Here is a 20,915-nt window from a genome sequence, read left to right as displayed (position 1 = left end):
AGTCCTAGAATCTAGAGTCCGGGTTGATGGGTGGTCTTCTGGACAGCATGTGGGTAGTTTTAAGCCACTCGGCGGCTGAAAACCCCTTGGTGCAAGAGATTGAACTCACGTCCTCCTGAACACGAGGCCGTTACTCTGACGACTCAGCCACCGCCTCCTTATGCAGGAGTCAACCAGCATCTTCACTCTTTCATCCCTATACTGTCCAAACCCCTTATGCAAGAGTTAACCAGCATCTTCACTCTTTCATCCCTATACTGTCCAAACCCCTTATGCAAGAGTTAACCAGCATCTTCACTCTTTCATCCCTATACTGTCCAAACCCCTTATGCAGGAGTTAACCAGCATCTTCACTCTTTCATCCCTATACTGTCCAAACCCCTTATGCAAGAGTTAACCAGCATCTTCACTCTTTCATCCCTATACTGTCCAAACCCCTTATGCAAGAGTTAACCAGCATCTTCACTCTTTCATCCCTATACTGTCCAAACCCCTAATGCAAGAGTTAACCAGCATCTTCACTCTTTCATCCCTATACTGTCCAAACCCCTTATGCAAGAGTTAACCAGCATCTTCACTCTTTCATCCCTATACTGTCCAAACCCCTTATGCCAGAGTTAACCAGCATCTTCACTCTTTCATCCCTATACTGTCCAAACCCCTTATGCAAGAGTTAACCAGCATCTTCACTCTTTCATCCCTATACTGTCCAAACCCCTTATGCAAGAGTTAACCAGCATCTTCACTCTTTCATCCCTATACTATCCAAACCCCTTATGCAAGAGTCAACCAGCATCTTTACTCTTTCATCCCTATACTGTCCAAACCCCTTATGCAAGAGTTAACCAGCATCTTCACTCTTTCATCCCTCACGCTGGTAAACTCTGGAACAATCTTCATCTGTATTTCCTCCTGCCTACGACTTGAACTCTTTCAAGAGGAGGGTATCAGGACACCTCTCCTCCCGAAACTGACCTCTCTTTCGGCCACCTCTTTGGATTCTTTTTTATAGGAGCAGCGAGTAGCGGGCTTTTTTATATTATAGTTTCCTTTTTTTGTGCCCTTGAGCTGTCTCCTTCGTTGTAAAAAAAAAGTTAATTAAGTTATGCGTAATGAACATCTTCCTGAGTAGTCGGAATAAAGAAAAAAGAACCCTTAAGATTATTATTATTATTATTATTATTATTATTATTATTATTATTTTCTTTTTTTTACTTTCGGAGGGAAGGGGAATGAGAAATGATGTGTTTCTCGTTGTGGTTGTGAGCCGAGTGTGCTAACCACTGCACCACGAAGCCCCCGTACAGGAATGCAAAATAGTGTGACCCTTATGATGAAGTAGGCGCCCATGCACTCTGTTCCCGGGGTGGAGAAGACTGCCGTGGGGACGTTAAGTGGGGATGATGTGGTTGCCTGCTTGCTGTGCCAATGTAAACCGTTTGTGTGTGTGTGTGTGTGTGTGTGTGTGTGTGTGTGTGTATCCATGCGCGCGCACAAACACACCATTATAACGCCGTGTCTCCTGTTCCTCCCCTCAGATTCGCGATGCGGCAGGCGGCAGCGGGGGCATTGGGGGCAGCATGGCCATGGGTGGTGGCGTGGGTGATGGCTACAGCGGGCGTGGCGGCGGACGGCAGGGACCAGAACCCGCCCGTTACCAGTCCACCGCAGACATCCATGCCCACGCCCGCCTCTAAGCCCATCAGCTGCGAGGATGCGAACATCAAGTGCGCGCTGCGGGCGGGCTGTGGCATGGCGCTGCAGAATTACATGCTGGGCTGCGCGGACCTGATAGCGGGGCGCAGCGCGGAGTGTGACCCATACTGCAGGAACAGCCTCATCGCCCTCACGTCCACGGAGGAAGGACACGAGCTGATGGACGTGAGTGTGTGTGTGTGTGTGAGAGAGAGAGAGAGAGAGAGAGAGAGAGAGAGAGAGAGAGAGAGAGAGGGACACGAGCTTATGGACGTGAGTGTGTGTGTGTGTGTGTGAGAGAGAGAGAGAGAGAGAGAGAGAGAGAGAGAGAGAGAGAGAGAGAGAGAGAGAGAGAGAGAGAGGTTTTAAATGTCCTATTAGTATATTTATTAACAGTTATGTGGCTAGGTTCGGTTTTTAATTCCATTTCCCGGACGGAGTTATTTAGAAGTGGATAGGCTTGGTGGGGGGTAAACACAGGGAGGAGTTTAGATTCCTTAAACCAAACCTATCCACTTGTCAAAATGAACAGTTCACATTTATTTAGAAGTGTTGGATTTTCAGAAACTCCAGGCAACATAGTACAAACTTTGTCGTAAAAATAGTTACTTAAAAAATTCAACAAGGCCAACTAACCACTCCTTGAAAAACGGGTCAAGGAATTCAAATCATCCACAAAATGTTCATATATACTAATACGACGTCTAGAAAATCATGCGTGTCGTGGCTGGACAGATGGACAGTTGTTTGGTCGACGAAAATTTTAACAGAGGGACATTAAATTCACCCGAACTGACAAAAGACCAGAGAGACATTTAGCAGACCGGTCGCTTGGTCGTTTGGACACTTGAGGTTTGGTATTTGAGTCAAGAAACTGCCAAGGATTGAATGGTTGACAATCACTCGCTGCCCCAAGCCTATGTGCCCCTTTCAAGAGTGTTTGGTGTCTCTCTGGAAGGCCTCGTGTGTTGCTACATGATAACACCGGGAGAGATTGATTGAGATGATTGACTGATTGCTAGTTTAGTGTTGCAGGTAAACTTAACAAGGGAGAAGGGAGGAGCTTGCCATCCCAACCCCCAGGAAGGGCAGAATGTGATTATACAGCCATTAATACATGTGTTGGGAGCACCATGAAACTCTCTCAGGGTCACTATCTTAACAAATTTTCATGTATCGATCATGTATTTCAACTTATCATTAATCTCGGTTTTCCCACGTTTCTCTCTCTCTCTCTCTCTCTCTCTCTCTCTCTCTCTCTCTCTCTCTCTCTCTCAGGGTCATTATCTTAACAAATTTTCATGTATCGATCATGTATTTCAACTTATCATTAATGTCGGTTTTCCCACGTTTCTCTCTCTCTCTCTCTCTCTCTCTCTCTCTCTCTCTCTCTCTCTCTCTCTCTCTCTCTCTCTCTCTCTCTCTCTCTCTCTCTCTCTCTCTGTGTGTGTCTGTGTCTGTCTCTCTCTGTGTGTCTGTGTCTGTGTCTCTCTATGTGTCTGTGTCTATGTCTCTCTGTGTCTGTGTCTCTGTGTCTCTCTCTCTCTCTCTCTCTCTCTCTCTCTCTCTCTCTCTCTCTCTCTCTCTCTCTCTCTCTCCTCTTCCCTAACCCCCCTATTCACTCTGGCTGTAATGTTATCGCGGTTACTAACGGTCTTGAGGCACATCACCGCACTCCTCTAAATACCTTTCCCTAACCACTCCCTTCCTTTCTATCCCTCTTCAGTGTATCTGTAGCGATGACTACTGCCGGGAGAGCAAGGAACGCGTCGAGGTCTGCCGTCAGGAGGTGCTAAGAGCAAACTCCAACTCCACGGTGGTGACTTGCAGCGTGGCGCACTGGATATGCTCCGCGGATACCCTCTGTGCCGCCGCCATCACCTTCTACGACCGGTTCTGCCGAAGAATGTTCCTGGGCAAAGGGTGAGTGGGCTGGGGTGGTGGTGTGCAAGGGGGAGGTTGAGGTAGTAAGGAATTAGACGGGTATTATTAAACGCTATGGGCTATTTCAGCATCCAAGCACACACGGTTTTTGTAGGAGTTTGAGACATTTCCAGGGGTAGTTTTATGACCCTGTTGGTAGTTTGAGGTAGGGAATTAGACGGGTATTATTAAACGCTATGGGCTATTTCAGCATCCAAGCACACGGTTTTTGTAGGAGTTTGAGACATTTCCAGGGGTAGTTTTATGACCCTGTTGGTAGTTTGAGGTAGGGAATTAGACGGGTATTATTAAACGCTATGGGCTATTTCAGCATCCAAGCACACGCGGTTTTTGTAGGAGTTTTAGACATTTCCAGGGGTAGTTTCATGACCCTGTTGGTAGTTTGAGGTAGGGTATTAGACGGGTATTATTAAACGATTCGGGTTCTTGTTCAGACTATGGGGTATATACTTAACATTTCAGCATACAAGCACACATGGTTTTAATAGAAGTTTGAGACATTTCCAGGGGTAGTTTTATGACCCTGTTGGTAGTTTGAGGTAGGGAATTAGACGGGTATTATTAAACGCTATGGGCTATTTCAGCGTCCAAGCACACACGGTTTTTATAGGAGTTTTAGACATTTCCAGGGGTAGTTTTATGACCCTGTTGGTAGTTTGAGGTAGGGAATTAGACGGGTATTATTAAACGATTCGGGTTCTTGTTCAGATCATGGGCTATATAGACATTTCAGCATACAAGCACACGGTTTTCGTAGGAGTTTGAGACATTTCCAGGGGTAGTTTCATGACCCTGTTGGTAGTTTGAGGTAGGGAATTAGACGGGTATTATTAAACGATTCGGGTACTTGTTGAGATCATGGGCAATATACTTAACATTTCAGCATACAAGCACACACGGTTTTTGTAGGAGTTTGAGACATTTCCAGGGGTAGTTTTATGACCCTGTTGGTAGTTTGAGGTAGGGAATTAGACGGGTATTATTAAACGATTCGGGTTCTTGTTCAGACTATGGGCAATATACTTAACATTTCAGCATACAAGCACACACGGTTTTAATAGGAGTTTGAGACATTTCCAGGGGTAGTTTAACGACCCTGTTGGTAGTTTGAGGTAGGGAATTAGACGGGTATTATTAAACGATTCGGGTTCTTGTTGAGATCATGGGCTATATAGACATTTCAGCATCCAAGCACACGGTTTTAATAGAAGTTTTAGACATTTCCAGGGGTAGTTTCATGACCCTGTTGGTAGTTTGAGGTAGGGAATTAGACGGGTATTATTAAACGATTCGGGTTCTTGTTCAGACTATGGGGTATATACTTAACATTTCAGCATACAATCACACGGTTTTAATAGGAGTTTGAGACATTTCCAGGGGTAGTTTAATGGCCCTGTTGGTAGTTTGAGGTAGTAGGGAATTAGACGGGTATTATTAAACGATTCGGGTTCTTGTTCAGGCTATGGGCAATATACTTAACATTTCAGCATACAAGCATACGGTTTTAATAGGAGTTTGAGACATTTCCAGGGGTAGTTTAATGACCCTGTTGGTAGTTCGACCCTTCTTCTGTACCGTGAGCCTAAAAACACACACACATGAGAACTCGATTGATCTCCTTTTTGCGTAAGAATACCAATCTATTTTTTAAGGCCATAGAGGAGCTACATGGGGTTGTCAAGAGTGTCCCCCGTTCATAGCGCGGAAGCCTTGCAAAACTATCACCAGGGTCATGAAACCGCCGATGGAGACCCTGACAACATCCGCGAGGCTTTTGAAATAGATGTGCTGAGGCTCCGAAGGGTTTGATAATATGGAGTTTAATCTCATAATGGACCTTAGTCTCCTCGAACTGACCGTCTGGAGCCTCTTGAAGTCCATCGTTGCTGTCCTTGCTGTCCTATACCGCTGTTTTCATGGTAATAACTCAAGCTGTCTATTCCTGCAAGCCTTCATCCCTCCCAAGACCTCCCAGCACACGACTCCTTCCTTGAACTGCCTGTCTTAAGCCTCTTGAAGTCCACCATATCGCAGTGGTTAGCACACTCGACTCACAACCGAGAGAGCCCGGGTTCGATTCCCGGGCGGAGTGGAAAAATTTTGGCGGCTTTTCCGATACCCTACGCCCCTGTCCACCCAGCAGTGAATGGGTACCAGGTATTAATCGGGGGTTGTGTCCCGTCTCCTGGGGTCTGTTCCCTTCTATAATTCCTTCCCCTTCTGTCTGTCTCCGGGATATGACCACAGATGTTGCGCCGACTAAACGAAACTTTCCAACTTTTCCTTTTCCGATACCCTACGCCCCTGTCCACCCAGCAGTGTACCAGGTATTAATCGGGGGTTGTGTCCCGTCTCCTGGGGTCTGTTCCCTTGTATAATTCCTTCCCCTTCTGTCTCTCTCCGGGATATGACCACAGATGTTGCGCCGACTAAACCAAACTTTCCAACCTTTTCCCCCAGTAATCCCTGACTCCCCCGTTCTGCCTCCCACAGGTGCAGTTTCAGGTGCAACAACAGCCTGGCTATCCTACAGCGTCAGACCAAGGCCGCCAAGCTTGCAACCTGCGAATGTGACGGGACGGAGCCCTTTGACTGCGAGGGCATCAAGAACAACACAGTGCGGCTCTGCTTCCCCCCCCAGGACGAGATGGCGGACGAGGAGGAGGAGCTGGAGGAGGAGGAGGAGTGGACCAACCAGGTGGAGACATCGGGGGCGGCTTGCCACTCCCTCAGCGGGGCGAGAGGCGCGGTGGATGGCGTCTGCGGGCGTGTCCTGCGGGCGGGGCTTGTGATGTTGATGCTGTTGTTGACGCCGGCACGGTAAGGAGATGACCTTAGAGCACAGAGGAGGGGGGAGGGGAGGGAGGGGAGGGGCAGGGAGAGGAGGGATCGTGTGTATGAGAGTATGTGTTGGTATTACAAAACTTTCATTTCTCACATCAACTATTTCTGAAGGTCAAAGAAGGGGTCAATTGGGTTCTAATGAGTGTTTCTTTAGGGTCAGGGTACAGAAGAAGGGTCACACTACCACCAGGGTCATCAAGCTACCCCTGGAAATGCCCACAACTCCCACGAAAGCCTTGTCAAATAGGCGTACTTGGGCGACGAAATGCTTTAAAATACGACCCTATTATGGCTGGTATTATGAAACTTTCGCTTCTACATCACCTATTTCTAAAGGTCAAAGAAGGGGTCAATTGGGTTCTAATGAGTGTTTCTTTAGGGTCAGGGTACAGAAGAAGGGTCAAACTACCACCAGGGTCATCAAGCTACCCCTGGAAATGCCCACAACTCCCACGAAAGCCTTGTCAAATATGTGTTCTTAGGGGGCGATGTGTCTTTTAATACGACCCATATATGTGTTGAGGTGTGGCGGGCGACTGGGGGCTCTTAAATAAGGCCGCGAGTGGGGTGCTGTAGGGGAGGAGGGAGGGGTAGGGGGGGACAACCTCCGCGAATTGATTGAGTGTTTATTGTAGCGCTGAAAGGAGTTTATGGCGCCTGAAGAATATCCGCGCGGGAAGAGGAGAGGAGGAAGCGAGGCAGCGGGGCGGGGCGGGGCAATGGGATCGAGGGGGGACGCGGGCCGGGGGTGACACGGGGCTATTCAGGGCTCAAGGTGGGTGGCGAGACGTGGCGACACTATATATACGGAACTGTGTGTGTGTGTGGCGCGGGGGGCGAGGGGGGGGAGGGGGGCTCACAATGGGCTCTCAGTGGGGAGAAGTGTGTGTGTGCGGGGTGGGGGGTGGGGGGGGGGGGTAGGGGCACGTGGGCAAGATGAATGTGGCAGAGGAGAAGGGGTATGGAGGTCTGGTGACAGGGCATCGCGGTATATTTTGTACACACACACACACACACACACACACACACACACACACACACACACACACACGCACGCACACATCAGCTTCTATAAATCCCTCCCAAAACGAGCGTTGCCGTGCATGTGGCGGCTCAGGGCACGGCGGGGGAGAGAGAGAGAGAGAGAGAGAGAGAGAGAGAGAGAGAGAGAGAGAGAAGGAAAGGTCCGATAATGCCTCCCTCTCTTTCTCTCCCTTTCCCTCCCTCCCTTCCTCTTAAACCACTGTGGATTTCCTACAGTCAGACCTCACCAAGCTACAGGAGTGGAGCAAAAAGTGGCTGCTACAATTCAATGAGGAAAAATGTAAAGTCATGCACCTTGGGAGGGGATATCCAGCACACCAATACCACATGGGAAACACTCCACTATCCACCACAGAGGCAGAGAAAGACCTGGGAGTGTATGTTACCAGGCTACCAGTGAAGGGATATCCAGCACACCAATACCACATGGGAAACACTCCACTATCCACCACAGAGGCAGAGAAAGACCTGGGAGTGTATGTTACCAGGCTACCAGTGAAGGGATATCCAGCACACCAATACCACATGGGAAACACTCCACTATCCACCACAGAGGCAGAGAAAGACCTGGGAGTGTATGTTACCAGGCTACCAGTGAAGGGATATCCAGCACACCAATACCACATGGGAAACACTCCACTATCCACCACAGAGGCAGAGAAAGACCTGGGAGTGTATGTTACCAGGCTACCAGTGAAGGATATCCAGCATACCAATACCACATGGGAAACACTCCACTATCCACCACAGAGGCAGAGAAAGACCTGGGAGTGTATGTTACCAGGCTACCAGTGAAGGGATATCCAGCACACCAATACCACATGGGAAACACTCCACTATCCACCACAGAGGCAGAGAAAGACCTGGGTGTATATTACCAGGCTACCAGTGAGGGATATCCAGCACACCAATACCACATGGGAAACACTCCACTATCCACCACAGAGGCAGAGAAAGACCTGGGAGTGTATGTTACCAGGCTACCAGTGAAGGGATATCCAGCACACCAATACCACATGGGAAACACTCCACTATCCACCACAGAGGCAGAGAAAGACCTGGGAGTGTATGTTACCAGGGTACCAGTGAAGGGATATCCAGCACACCAATACCACATGGGAAACACTCCACTATCCACCACAGAGGCAGAGAAAGACCTGGGAGTGTATGTTACCAGGCTACCAGTGAAAGCCAAATCCGTGCCAATCGCAGCGGACGGGTTAAGAACCATGCCCTCCTCCTCGCCCAGGCGTGGTAATGTGTGACCGGCGCAATCATTAATGGTCGTTCTACCCCCTCCCTTCCCCTCTCTCTTTCTCCCTGTCTCTCTCAGTCTATACCCATTGTGTGTGAGGGGCAAAATCCTTTATTTGTATCAACAGAATCTGAGGAGGGAGAAGAACTGGCGGAAACGATACAGAACACCTAACCTCGAGGAAGCTGATTGCCTACCCTCCCCGCTTCCACGGCCCCCTTGCTATACCCTCCCCCATCCACTTCTTCCATTCTCCTTCCCGTCTTCTTCCTCCTCCTCCCCCCTAACCTCCCCCCTCCTCCCCCCGTGACCTTCCCCGCGATAATTACCTTCACGCGGCGTCACCGAAAAGTAATTTTGTCGAAGCAGATGTTGGAGGTGATGTCACGGGGGGGAAGGAGGAGGCGGCAGGTGTTCCGAGGGGGAGAGGGGAGAGAAAAAAGGGAGAGAAAGGGAGAGGAAGGAGGGAAAGAATGCGGCAGATGGATGTTTTGTTAGAAATATTTTTAATTTGTTATTTTGCGGGTACACACACACACACACACACACACACACACACACACACACACACACACACACACTACCATCAACACCATCACCGCGGTCACCTCCCCAACCATCATCAGTCCCAACGCTGAACCACAACATCATCACCGGCATCATCAACCACACAATCTCTCTCTCTCTCTCTCTCTCTCTCTCTCTCTCTCTCTCTCTCTCTCTCTCTCTCTCTCTCTCTCTCTCTCAACCTAACCTAACTTAACCTAACATAATCTAACACACAATCTCTCTCTCTCTCTCTCTCTCTCTCTCTCTCTCTCTCTCTCTCTCTCTCTCTCTCTCTCTCTCTCTCTCTCTCTCTCTCTCTCTCTCTCTCTCTCTCTCTCTCTCTCTCTCTCTCTCTCTCTCTCTCTCTCTCTCTCTCTCTCTCTCTCTCTCTCTCTCTCTCTCTCTCTCTCTCTCTCTCTCTCTCTCTCTCTCTCTCTCTCTCTCTCTCTCTCTCTCTCAACCTAACCTAACTTAACCTAACATAATCTAACACAATCTCTCTCTCTCTCTCTCTCTCTCTCTCTCTCTCTCTCTCTCTCTCTCTCTCTCTCTCTCTCTCTCATTCAAATAAGGGGTATTTTAATGATTTACTGCATTTAAATAGCGAGTAATAATCGAAATAACATTGCCATAGACGGTAGATAATGTGTTGAATTCAATGGTTGGTTATTTCGAAAATTTGTCTATCTATGTAATTTACGTGGAACGCATCAAAATTCCTTATGAATAGACATTTGCAGAGTCATATATATCATTTTATGTACCCGAATGAGATGATATATGGGTATCTGAAAGGCTATGAACCGTTCGAGTATGATTAAACTTTACTGTTTGATTTATATACAAGTTGTTATTTCGTGTGCTTGTATGGTAGATTATCGATGCAAAAGGGCTGCGGTTCATATAAGACGGCTTAATTAAGTTTTATTTGCATACACAATGAAATATATCAATGAAAATATAAAGTTCACGCAATCATGAACTCACAAGACTCAGGTGCCACATCTACGATCTCGATTGGACAGACGGAACGAAACGTATGTACCGGTTTCTGAGCCATAGTTATTGCCAAAAAACACCAATAATTAGCCATTTTAACGATAAATATATATGGAGGTAATTGCTGGGGTCGAGGAGGCAGCTTTTGGTTCGGAAATTAGCAGACAGAAAAGGCTGAGTACGACAATTTGGCAACGTTGGGCGACGCTGACTCCGCCGCGTTCGAGTTGGCCGGAAATTTTGACGCCTTTTAATAATGGTGTTTGTGTTAGATTATACTTGATGATGTTAACGTGGAAACTAGTTAAATTTTTTTCGCTATGCAAATGAAAAAACACGTTAATGTAGGTTATTTTTTTTACATATTTTGTTTCGTCTCTTAATAACATGAAGGCTGTCACGTGTCATGCTTATTTAGTCTATTTAATATCAAGAAAATGTGGAAACAAGATCGATAGAGGAACTTTTTGGTATAGAGGAGCTTTGAAAGATAGACAAATTTATATAAACAAAAATTAGGCTCGTTGTAGCATTTGTTAGTGTGATTTTTTTTTCTATTTCTTCTTTTCCTTCTTCTTCTTCTTCTTCTTCTTCTTCTTCTTCTTCTTCTTCTTCTTCTTATTATTATTATTATTATTATTATTATTATTATTATTATTATTATTATTATTATTATTATTATTATTCCTTTTTTCTCTTCATATTACTTACGTTTTTTCTGCTTATTTTCTTTTCTGTCATTAATTTTTTTTATTTTTTCTCCTTTTTCGTTCTGTAAATCGTTTTCTTTGCATATTCCTTTCCTTTCTTTTATATATACTCTCTCTCTCTCTCTCTCTCTCTCTCTCTCTCTCTCTCTCTCTCTCTCTCTCTCTCTCTCTCTCTCAACCCTAACCTAACTTAACCTAACATAATCTAACACACAATCTCTCTCTCTCTCTCTCTCTCTCTCTCTCTCTCTCTCTCTCTCTCTCTCTCTCTCTCTCTCTCTCTCTCTCTCTCTCTCTCTCTCTCTCAACCTAACCTAACTTAACCTAACATAATCTAACACACACTCTCTCTCTCTCTCTCTCTCTCTCTCTCTCTCTCTCTCTCTCTCTCTCTCTCTCTCTCTCTCTCTCTCACGGAGCAGAAGCCTCGTAAAACTACCCATGGACACACTAACACAGCCCCTACGAAAGCCTTACAACTTATTGGTATGGGTGTTTTGAAAGACGGACAAATTAAAAAAATAAAAAATAAAAAAAGGAGTCTAGTTCTGGTATTTTTATCGTGAGTCTTCTTCTTCTTCTTCTTCTTCTTCTTCTTCTTCTTCTTCTTCTTCTTCTTCTTCTTCTTCTTCTTCTTCTTCTTCTTCTTCTTCTTCTTCTTCTTCGTCTTCTTCTGGGCCTATTATTCAACCCTGTATTCTATTTGCTGAAGACCCTCACGTGTGGTTCTTGGACGGGGCTCGAACCGCTACCTCGAGTCTATTCTGTGTTGGGTTGTAGAGTCGGGTTGTTGACCTAATCCAACCGCATGTGTGGGTCGAGGGAGGCACCTTTGACCTCTAGTGGCGGGTTGGGTGTTGAGGGTTGTGTGGTTGTGGTGGTGAGGGTACGAGGTTGTGGTGGTGGATTTGAGGGCTATATTGGTGGAGTCGAGATTGTTGTTTTTGGTGATTTTGCATTGTGGTGGAGGGGTGGTTGTGGTGGTGGTGGTGGTGGTGGTTGAGATAGTAGTGGTTGAGAATGGTGGAGTTGATTATGGTGGTGACGCATTTTTCCCCATCTGTAACGCATTTTTTCCTATCTGTGACGCATTTTTCCCATCTGTGACGCATTTTTTCGATCTGTGACGCATTTTTTCGATCTGTGACGCATTTTTTCCTATCTGTGACGCATTTTTCCCATCTGTGACGCATTTTCCCCATCTGTGACGCATTTTTTCCCAATCTGTGACGCATTTTTTCCAATCTGTGACGCATTTTTTCCATCTGTGACGCATTTTTCCAATCTGTGACGCATTTTTTCCAATCTGTGACGCATTTTTCCAATCTGTGACGCATTTTTTCCAATCTGTGACGCATTTTTTCCAATCTGTGACGCATTTTTCCCATCTGTGACGCATTTTTCCAATCTGTGACGCATTTTTTCCAATCTGTGACGCATTTTTTCCCATCTGTGACGCATTTTTTCCAATCTGTGACGCATTTTTTCCAATCTGTGACGCATTTTTTCCAATCTGTGACGCATTTTTTCCAATCTGTGACGCATTTTTCCAATCTGTGACGCATTTTTTCGATCTGTGACGCATTTTTCCCAATCTGTGACGCATTTTTCCCATCTGTGACGCATTTTTCCCAATCTGTGACGCATTTTTCCCCATCTGTGACGCATTTTTTCCAATCTGTGACGCATTTTTTCCAATCTGTGACGCATTTTTCTCATCTGTGACGCTTTTTTCCCAATCTGTGACGCATTTTTTCGATCTGTAACGCATTTTTCCCCATCTGTGACGCATTTTTCCCATCTGTGACGCATTTTTTCAATCTGTGACGCATTTTTTCCAATCTGTGACGCATTTTTTCGATCTGTGACGCATTTTTCCCATCTGTGACGCATTTTTTCCAATCTGTGACGCATTTTTTCCAATCTGTTACGCATTATTTCCAATCGGTGACGCATTTTTCTAATCTGTGACGCGTTTTTTCCAATCTGTGACGCATTTTTTCGATCTGTGACGCATTTTTTCCCATCTGTGACGCATTTTTTCCAATCTGTGACGCATTTTTCCCAATCTGTGACGCATTTTTCCCAATCTGTGACGCATTTTTCCCAATCTGTGACGCATTTTTCCCAATCTGTGACGCGTTTTTTCCAATCTGTGACGCATTTTTCCCAATCTGACGCATTTTTTTCAATCTGTGACGCATTTTTCCCATCTGTGACGCATTTTTTCCCATCTGTGACGCATTTTTTCGATCTGTGACGCATTTTTCCAATCTGTGATGCATTTTTCCAATCTGTGACGCATTTTTCCAATCTGTGACGCATTTTTCCCATCTGTGACGCATTTTTACCAATCTGTGACGCATTTTTCCAATCTGTGACGCATTTTTTCCAATCTGTGACGCATTTTTTCGATCTGTGACGCATTTTTTCTCATCTGTGACGCATTTTTCCCATCTGTGACGCATTTTTCTCCAATCTGTGACGCATTTTTTCTCATCTGTGACGCATTTTTTCCAATCTGTGACGCATTTTTCCCATCTGTGACGCATTTTTTCCAATCTGTGACGCATTTTTTCCATCTGTGACGCATTTTTTCCATCTGTGACGCATTTTTTCCAATCTGTGACGCATTTTTTCCAATCTGTGACGCATTTTTTCCATCTGTGACGCATTTTTCCCATCTGTGACGCATTTTTACCCATCTGTGACGCATTTTTTCCATCTGTGACGCATTTTTTCCCATCTGTGACGCATTTTTCCCCATCTGTGACGCATTTTTTTCCATCTGTGACGCATTTTTTCAATCTGTGACGCATTTTTTCCCATCTGTGACGCATTTTTTCCCATCTGTGACGCATTTTTTTCCAATCTGTGACGCATTTTTTCCCATCTGTGACGCATTTTTCCAATCTGTGACGCATTTTTTCCAATCTGTGACGCATTTTTTCCATCTGTGACGCATTTTTTCCATCTGTGACGCATTTTTCCCATCTGTGACGCATTTTCCCATCTGTAACGCATTTTTCCCATCTGTAACGCATTTTTCCCATCTGTAACGCATTTTTCCCATCTGTGACGCATTTTTTCCATCTGTGACGCATTTTTCCCATCTGTGACGCATTTTTTCCCATCTGTGACGAATTTTTTCGATCTGTGACGCATTTTTCCCATCTGTAACGCATTTTTCCCATCTGTGACGCATTTTTCCCATCTGTAACGCATTTTTCCCATCTGTGACGCATTTTTTCCATCTGTGACGCATTTTTTCCCATCTGTGACGCATTTTTTGCCCCCTGGAATTTTAACCCTTCCTTCACCTCCCCCTCCCCGCCCACCACCTTTCCCCTCCCTTCCCCTCACCTCCCCCTTCCCTCTCACCTCCCCCCACCCTCCCCTTCCCCCTCACTCTACCCCTGCCCTTCCCCTTCCCTCCACCTCCCCCCATCCCTTACCTCCCTTCCCCTCCCCCCCCACCTTCTGTTCCTTGTACGGTTCAGTGATTTTGAGAGAGAGAGAGAGAGAGAGAGAGAGAGAGAGAGAGAGAGAGAGAGAGAGAGATTTACATAGATTTACGTAGAAAATCAGACCACACAGACCCCATGGTGTGAGAGAGAGAGAGAGAGAGAGAGAGAGAGAGAGAGAGAGAGAGAGAGAGAGAGAGAGAGAGAGAGAGAGGCGCCCAGTCATTAAACTCCATAACATGACCTAGCTAAACAAGCCTCCAGGCGCACACACACACACACACACACACACACACACACACACACATACACACACACACACACACACACGCAAAGGATAGCACGAATGATCACGAAACACACACACACACACACACACACACACACACACACACACACACACACACACGGAAAGGATAGCACGAATGATCACGAAACACACACACACACACACACACACACACACACACACACACACACACACACTATTGAGTTTTTTTTATTTCCTACTTATAACGAGATAAAAAATATGGAGGTGTATGGCAACGTCTCCATTCTGACCAGGTGAAGGAGGAGGAGGAGGAGGCGGAGGAGGAGGAGGAGAAATTGCCCCATTCTACCGCACTGCCTGAGGGGTCGGGGCGTCTTTCACCTTCTGTACTGAAAGAGAAGCTTGATGTCTTGTTTAGGACCGCGGGACGGGGAGGGGTGGGAGGGAAGGGGGAGGGAGGGTGGGTCAGCGAGGAGACGGGAGGAGGAGAGGAGGAGGAGGAGTAGGGAGGAGACGGAGAGAGAAGAGAAGGAAATTGGAGCACACGACACCTATCACACACACACACACACACACACACACAAGGAGTCTGCAAGAGGCTGGTAGGTCTATACAACGCAGCTTCTGTAATCCTAACCCCACCTAACCTCCCTATCCATGAATTTAAGTACTCTCTCCTTCCTTCCCTCACATACACACACACACACACACACACACACACACACACACAAGGAGTCTGCAAGAGGCTGGTAGGTCTATACAAGGCAGCTTTTGTAATCCTAACCCCACCTAACCTCCCTGTCTTTGAATTCATATAGGCCTATCTACTCTCCCTCCTCCCCTCACACACACACAAGAACATTAGAAGTCCGCAAGAGGCTGGTAGGTCTATACAAGGCAGCTCCTGTAATCCTAACCCCACCTAACCTCCATATCCATGAATTATCCACGTTCCCTAATTCAAATTCAAAATCAAATATTTATTAATACAGGGGTGGGGATACAAGAGGGGTAGGGTGTCCTCTCTCTCTCTCTCTCTCTCTCTCTCTCTCTCTCTCTCTCTCTCTCTTACATACTTACTAAAAAACAATAAAATTTAATCGTATACTGAGAAAAGCGAGGAAAAATACAGAGGGGGGGAAAAGTATAGAATGGCACCCTCAATTTTCTTCCCCTCAAGCACGTACGCACGCACTCACCCATTCCCTTTTGTCATTACAGGTAACCGTGGTGGAGGAGGGAGTGAGGCGGAGGGTAGAGGGATGTCCTTCACCACCACAACCACCACCAGTATACACCACAGTCCCACGCTCTGCCATGCACCGCCACCATCACCACCAAGGTCATTTCTACCTCTCGGCTGGTGGAGGCTGAAGACGAGTGCTTGTTTGACCTCAGAGGGCGGAAATACATGTGATGATACGTGACCGGATCGTGAATGAACCGTGGCTTGACCGTGACCGTCCCTGCTGCATGTGTGAATCGGGCCATAATCGGGCTCCACCATCACCACCACCATCACCACCAGAGTCATTTCTCCCTCTCGGCTGGTGGAGGCTGAAGACGAGTGCTTGTTTGACCTCAGAGGACGGAAATACATGTGACAGTACGTGACCAGGTCGTGAATGAACCGTGACCGGATCGTGAATTAACCGTGGCTTGACCGTGACCGTCCCTGGAATCGGGCCATAATCTTAAGTATCGGGCAGCATTCAGGCTCCACCATACACCACCACCATCACCACCAGGGTCATTTCTCCCTCTCGGCTGGTGGGGGCTGAAGACGAGTGCTTGTGTGACCTCAGAGGACGGAAATACATGTGATAGTACGTGACATGATCGTGAATGAACCGTGATTTGACCGTGACCGTCCCTGTAGTGAGTCGGGCCATAATCTGAAGTATCGGGCTCTCATCCTTTACTATTTCAAAGCCCACAGTGAAGAGTAACCGAGTTTTCATGGATGGCTTTCCCGTTCATGGGGCGAAATCGTGTAAAACTTTCACTAGGTTCACGAAGCAGCTCATGAAAATCCTTGGTGGCTTCGTGGTGCAGTGGTTAGCACACTCGGCTCATAACCAAGAGAGCCTGGGTTCGATTACCGGGCGGAGTGGAAAAATTTGGGCGGCTTTTCCGATACCCTACGCCCCTGTCCACCCAGCAGTGAATGGGTACCAGGTATTAATCGGGGGTTGTGTCCCGTCTCCTGGGGTCTGTTCCCTTCTCCTATAATTCCTTCCCCTTCTGTCTCCGGCATATGACCACTGATGTTGCGCCGACTAAACGAAACTTTCCAACTTTTCCTTTTCCGATACCCTACGCCCCTGTCCACCCAGCAGTGAATGGGTACCAGGTATTAATCGGGGGTTGTGTCCCGTCTCCTGGGGTCTGTTCCCTTCTCCTATGATTCCTTCCCCTTCTGTCTCTCTCCGGCATATGACCACAGATGTTGCGCCGACTAAACGAAACTTTCCAACTGTTCCCTTCTCCTATAATTCCTTCCCCTTCCGTCTCTCTCCGGCATATGACCACAGATGTTGCGCCGACTAAACCAAACTTTCCAACTTCCATGAAAATGACGGGAACTTCAACTAGAGGCTTTTCAAACGGGGGAACTATGATGCCGATATGTTGAAGACTACGGAGAGGTGGGGCCACAGTGCTGGGTATAGCGATAGACGGCCCACTTCGCTCGCCCCTTCAGAGACAGATACCCAGATACCAGGCGGTGGGAGGGACACGGAACTCCTATATCAGAGCCTTCACGTGGGGAGTGAGGGAAAGGCTTGTCTGGTTTGACTGAATATTGGCAGCTTGTATTGACGGGCAGGATTTGAAGCTGAACCCGAGTCTCCTTGCCTGCACCCCAATATCACTTTCTATTCACGTTTTTCCTGAGTGATAGAGAAATTAGAACAAGTAACTGGGGATGATGGAGGGCGGGCGTCATGGTCTAGAGGCGCTCCCATTTTTTTGTGCAGTAACGAAGGCAGTTCAGAGGCAGCGCAAAAACAGAAAAAATGGAGGTTATCATACACTGCAGGATAGCCCGCTACACCCCGCTGCCAGATTGTCGTACTCAGAGCATAGTATCTACCGGTTTCTGACGCCTAACTATTGCTAAGAAACATCAGAATCTAACTCTTTTAACGATAACTATAAATGCGTTTCGTTATCGGAGCCCAGGAGACCGTTTTGGGGCAGGAAGTCGGGAAATATTAGCGGGTGAGTACGATAATCTGGCATGTTGTACTCGACTCATCTGAGGTTGTAGGTTTGGGAGGGTGGGTTGAATTTCCTGTTTCCTATTTCCCATTCAGTATGTCTAAGGCCTTGAACTGACTCCTTCACTCCTCTCTTTTGTCAATTATGCTGATTCCTTACCTGTAAAATAAGTCCATGGGAATAGCTAACCACTGTATGTACGATTTTTATTTATTTTTTATTTATTTTACGTCTTGAGGGGCCTGGATGGTGTTCGGCCCCTAGCCCATCATGGCGCAGGCAAGTGTTTATAGTGGCGCCATCTTGCATTGGCTCATGCTGCCCCCCGGAACTCCTCCTTGATTCACTTGGACGGTTTCCTCTAGAGTCCGGGTTGATGGGTGGTCTTCAGGACAGCATGTGGGTAGTTTTAAGCCACTCGGCGGTGACTGAAAAATCCCAGGTGGTAGCGTGGGGATTCGAACCCAAGTGAATGTGGGCCCAGCACGCTACCACTCAGCCACCGCCTACCCTTGTCCATCCCCCATTTCTGTAGTGCGACTCGCCATAATTCCTGTCCTTAATCTCCTGTAGCAGTACTTAACATCTTCGCCGCTGCCTGCCATCCTCATGTATCCCACAATTTCCTTTCTCCTACGCCATCTAAGCCCTTTACCATAGTCTCCTTTCTCCTATGCCATCTAAGCCCTTTACCATAGTCTCCTTTCTCCTATGCCATCTAAGCCCTTTACCATAGTCTCATTTCTCCTATGCCATCTAAGCCCTTTACCATAGTCTCATTTCTCCTATGCCATCTAAGCCCTTTACCATAGTCTCATTTCTCCTATGCCATCTAAGCCCTTTACCATAGTCTCATTTCTCCTATGCCATCTAAGCCCTTTACCATAGTCTCCTTTCTCCTATGCCATCTAAGCCCTTTACCATAGTCTCCTTTCTCCTATGCCATCTAAGCCCTTTACCATAGTCTCCTTTCTCCTATGCCATCTAAGCCCTTTACCATAGTCTCCTTTCTCCTATGCCATCTAAGCCTATCTTCCCCACTGATCCATCCGTTCATGTAATCCACCTCGCTGTATTATATATATATCCTCTCTCCTCCATCTCCTGCAGTCGTACTTCAGAACACGATACATGCAAACGTTTAGAAAAAAAAATATAATTGATTACATTCCATTGCAAACTAATGGATTAAAAAGGCGTTTGTTTGTGTGTGTTTGTGTATGTGTGTGTGTGTGTGTGTGTGTGTGTGTGTGTGTGTGTGTCGGAGTTCCCCACCCCTGCCCGTACCCTCCCGAAGCCCAAGATCTGTTGTATATATGTGCAATAAATAGTTTTTCTACCCGAGACTTTCCTTACACCGTCCTTGACTTTACGATACTGGAGACAGGGACCGCATCTTAAGGCCGCTATCACAGTTACTTTGTTCGTTAGGGGGCTTCGTGGTGCAGTGGTTAGCACACACACACACCTCCCTGTACCGAAGACTCCCAGACACATCCCTGCACCCTCCCACACACCTCCCTGTACCGAAGACTCCCAGACACATCCCTGCACCCTCCCACACATCTCCCTGTACCGAAGACTCCCAGACACATCCCTGCACCCTCCCACACACCTCCCTGCACCGAAGACTCCCAGACACATCCCTGCACCCTCCCACACACCTCCCTGCACCGAAGACTCCCAGACACATCCCTGCACCCTCCCACACACCTCCCTGCACCGAAGACTCCCAGACACATCCCTGCACCCTCCCACACATCTCCCTGCACCGAAGACTCCCAGACACATCCCTGCACCCTCCCACACATCTCCCTGTACCGAAGACTCCCAGACACATCCCTGCATCCTCCCACACACCTCCCTGTACCGAAGACCCCCACATACCCTTCACCGAGGACCGCTATACTCCATACTGGTTCGTAGTTCGTAAATAGTGACTTGGGGCGGGGAAAATCACTATTCGTGGAGAGGATACAAAACACCCAACCTCGAGGACTCTGATGAAACACAAGTTATTATAGATGTGAAGTTACCCTTTGAGACCCGAAGCTAAGGAGAGACAGTCTGTGTATCTGTGTGTGTGTGTGTGTGTGTGTGTGTGTGTGTGGTTGCCTAATTATAGAGGAGACCCGTAGTTTGTGGTGGGAAGCTGACCTGCCCCTGCTCTCTCTCTCACTCTCTCTCTCTCTCTCTCTCTCTCTCTCGCTCTGACACACACACACACATAAAAGTCAACTGCTCACATCAGCTATCAGGATATCAGTCAGGTTCCAATGTGTGTTTTATTACGCTCAGGGTACAGAAGAAGGGTCACACTACCAGAAGGGGCATAAAACTACCCCTGGAAATGCCTAAAACTCCTATGAAAGCCTTGTCAAAATATGTGTGATGGGGCGTTGAAATGTTTTAAGAATATGACATCAAGGCTGGTGATCTCAAATAATAATAATGATAATAATAATAATAATAATAATAATAATAATAATAATAGGTTAGGCTTTGGTGGACGTGGGTGCTGGGATGTAGCCATTGCTAACGATCGAAACAAACATAACGACTGTGAAAACTGCCCTGAGTTGAACATAACGTCCCAGCTGCCCAACGTTCCATCAAAATACCCACTTTTTCAGGGTTTTTGGCATTCCGCTTGGGCATCTTGAGAGGGTCCAAAAAGTTTGTAGGTTGCGTATAAACATGTTAAAATGCGTGTAACAGATGGAAAGGGAATGTGGGTAGAGCGACCAGGGTAGAGTTTCACTATTCTTTGCCTGTCTGCCTGTCTGCCTGTCTGCCTGTCTGCCCTTCAGCTTGAGGTTATAACAGTTTCTCTCACGCCTTCAAAGTCTCCCGTTAGAGCGATCATATAGTGTTAATTAGCGGTTCATTTTTCAACGATATAGGAATGCTGAAAG

The 20,915-nt window shown here is 46.9% G+C and overlaps 1 protein-coding gene across 2 annotated transcripts in view; it reads left to right on the top strand.

Moving 5' to 3' along the window:
- The window catches only part of LOC126988120 (growth arrest-specific protein 1-like), a 34,381-nt gene extending 15,042 nt beyond the window's left edge, over positions 1-19,339 (top strand). Inside the window, exons 2-6 of one of the 2 annotated variants that reach the window (XR_007741514.1) lie at positions 1,539-1,881; positions 3,422-3,618; positions 6,133-6,459; positions 15,997-16,953; positions 17,129-19,339. Coding sequence is in view for 1 of the 2 variants with exons in the window: in XM_050845925.1 (XP_050701882.1) it covers positions 1,546-1,881; positions 3,422-3,618; positions 6,133-6,459; positions 15,997-16,000 (864 nt within the window). In the remaining variant the exon portion in view is untranslated. Of the gene's footprint in view, positions 1-1,538; positions 1,882-3,421; positions 3,619-6,132; positions 6,460-15,996 lie in introns of both variants that reach the window. The other variant, XM_050845925.1, reaches the window with a different exon arrangement.
- Positions 19,340-20,915: the final 1,576 nt, after the last annotated feature.

This window comes from Eriocheir sinensis, chromosome 6, assembly GCF_024679095.1.
Source record: "Eriocheir sinensis breed Jianghai 21 chromosome 6, ASM2467909v1, whole genome shotgun sequence".
Classification (NCBI taxonomy): domain Eukaryota; kingdom Metazoa; phylum Arthropoda; class Malacostraca; order Decapoda; family Varunidae; genus Eriocheir; species Eriocheir sinensis.
This window is presented reverse-complemented; position numbering and strand designations above follow the sequence as displayed.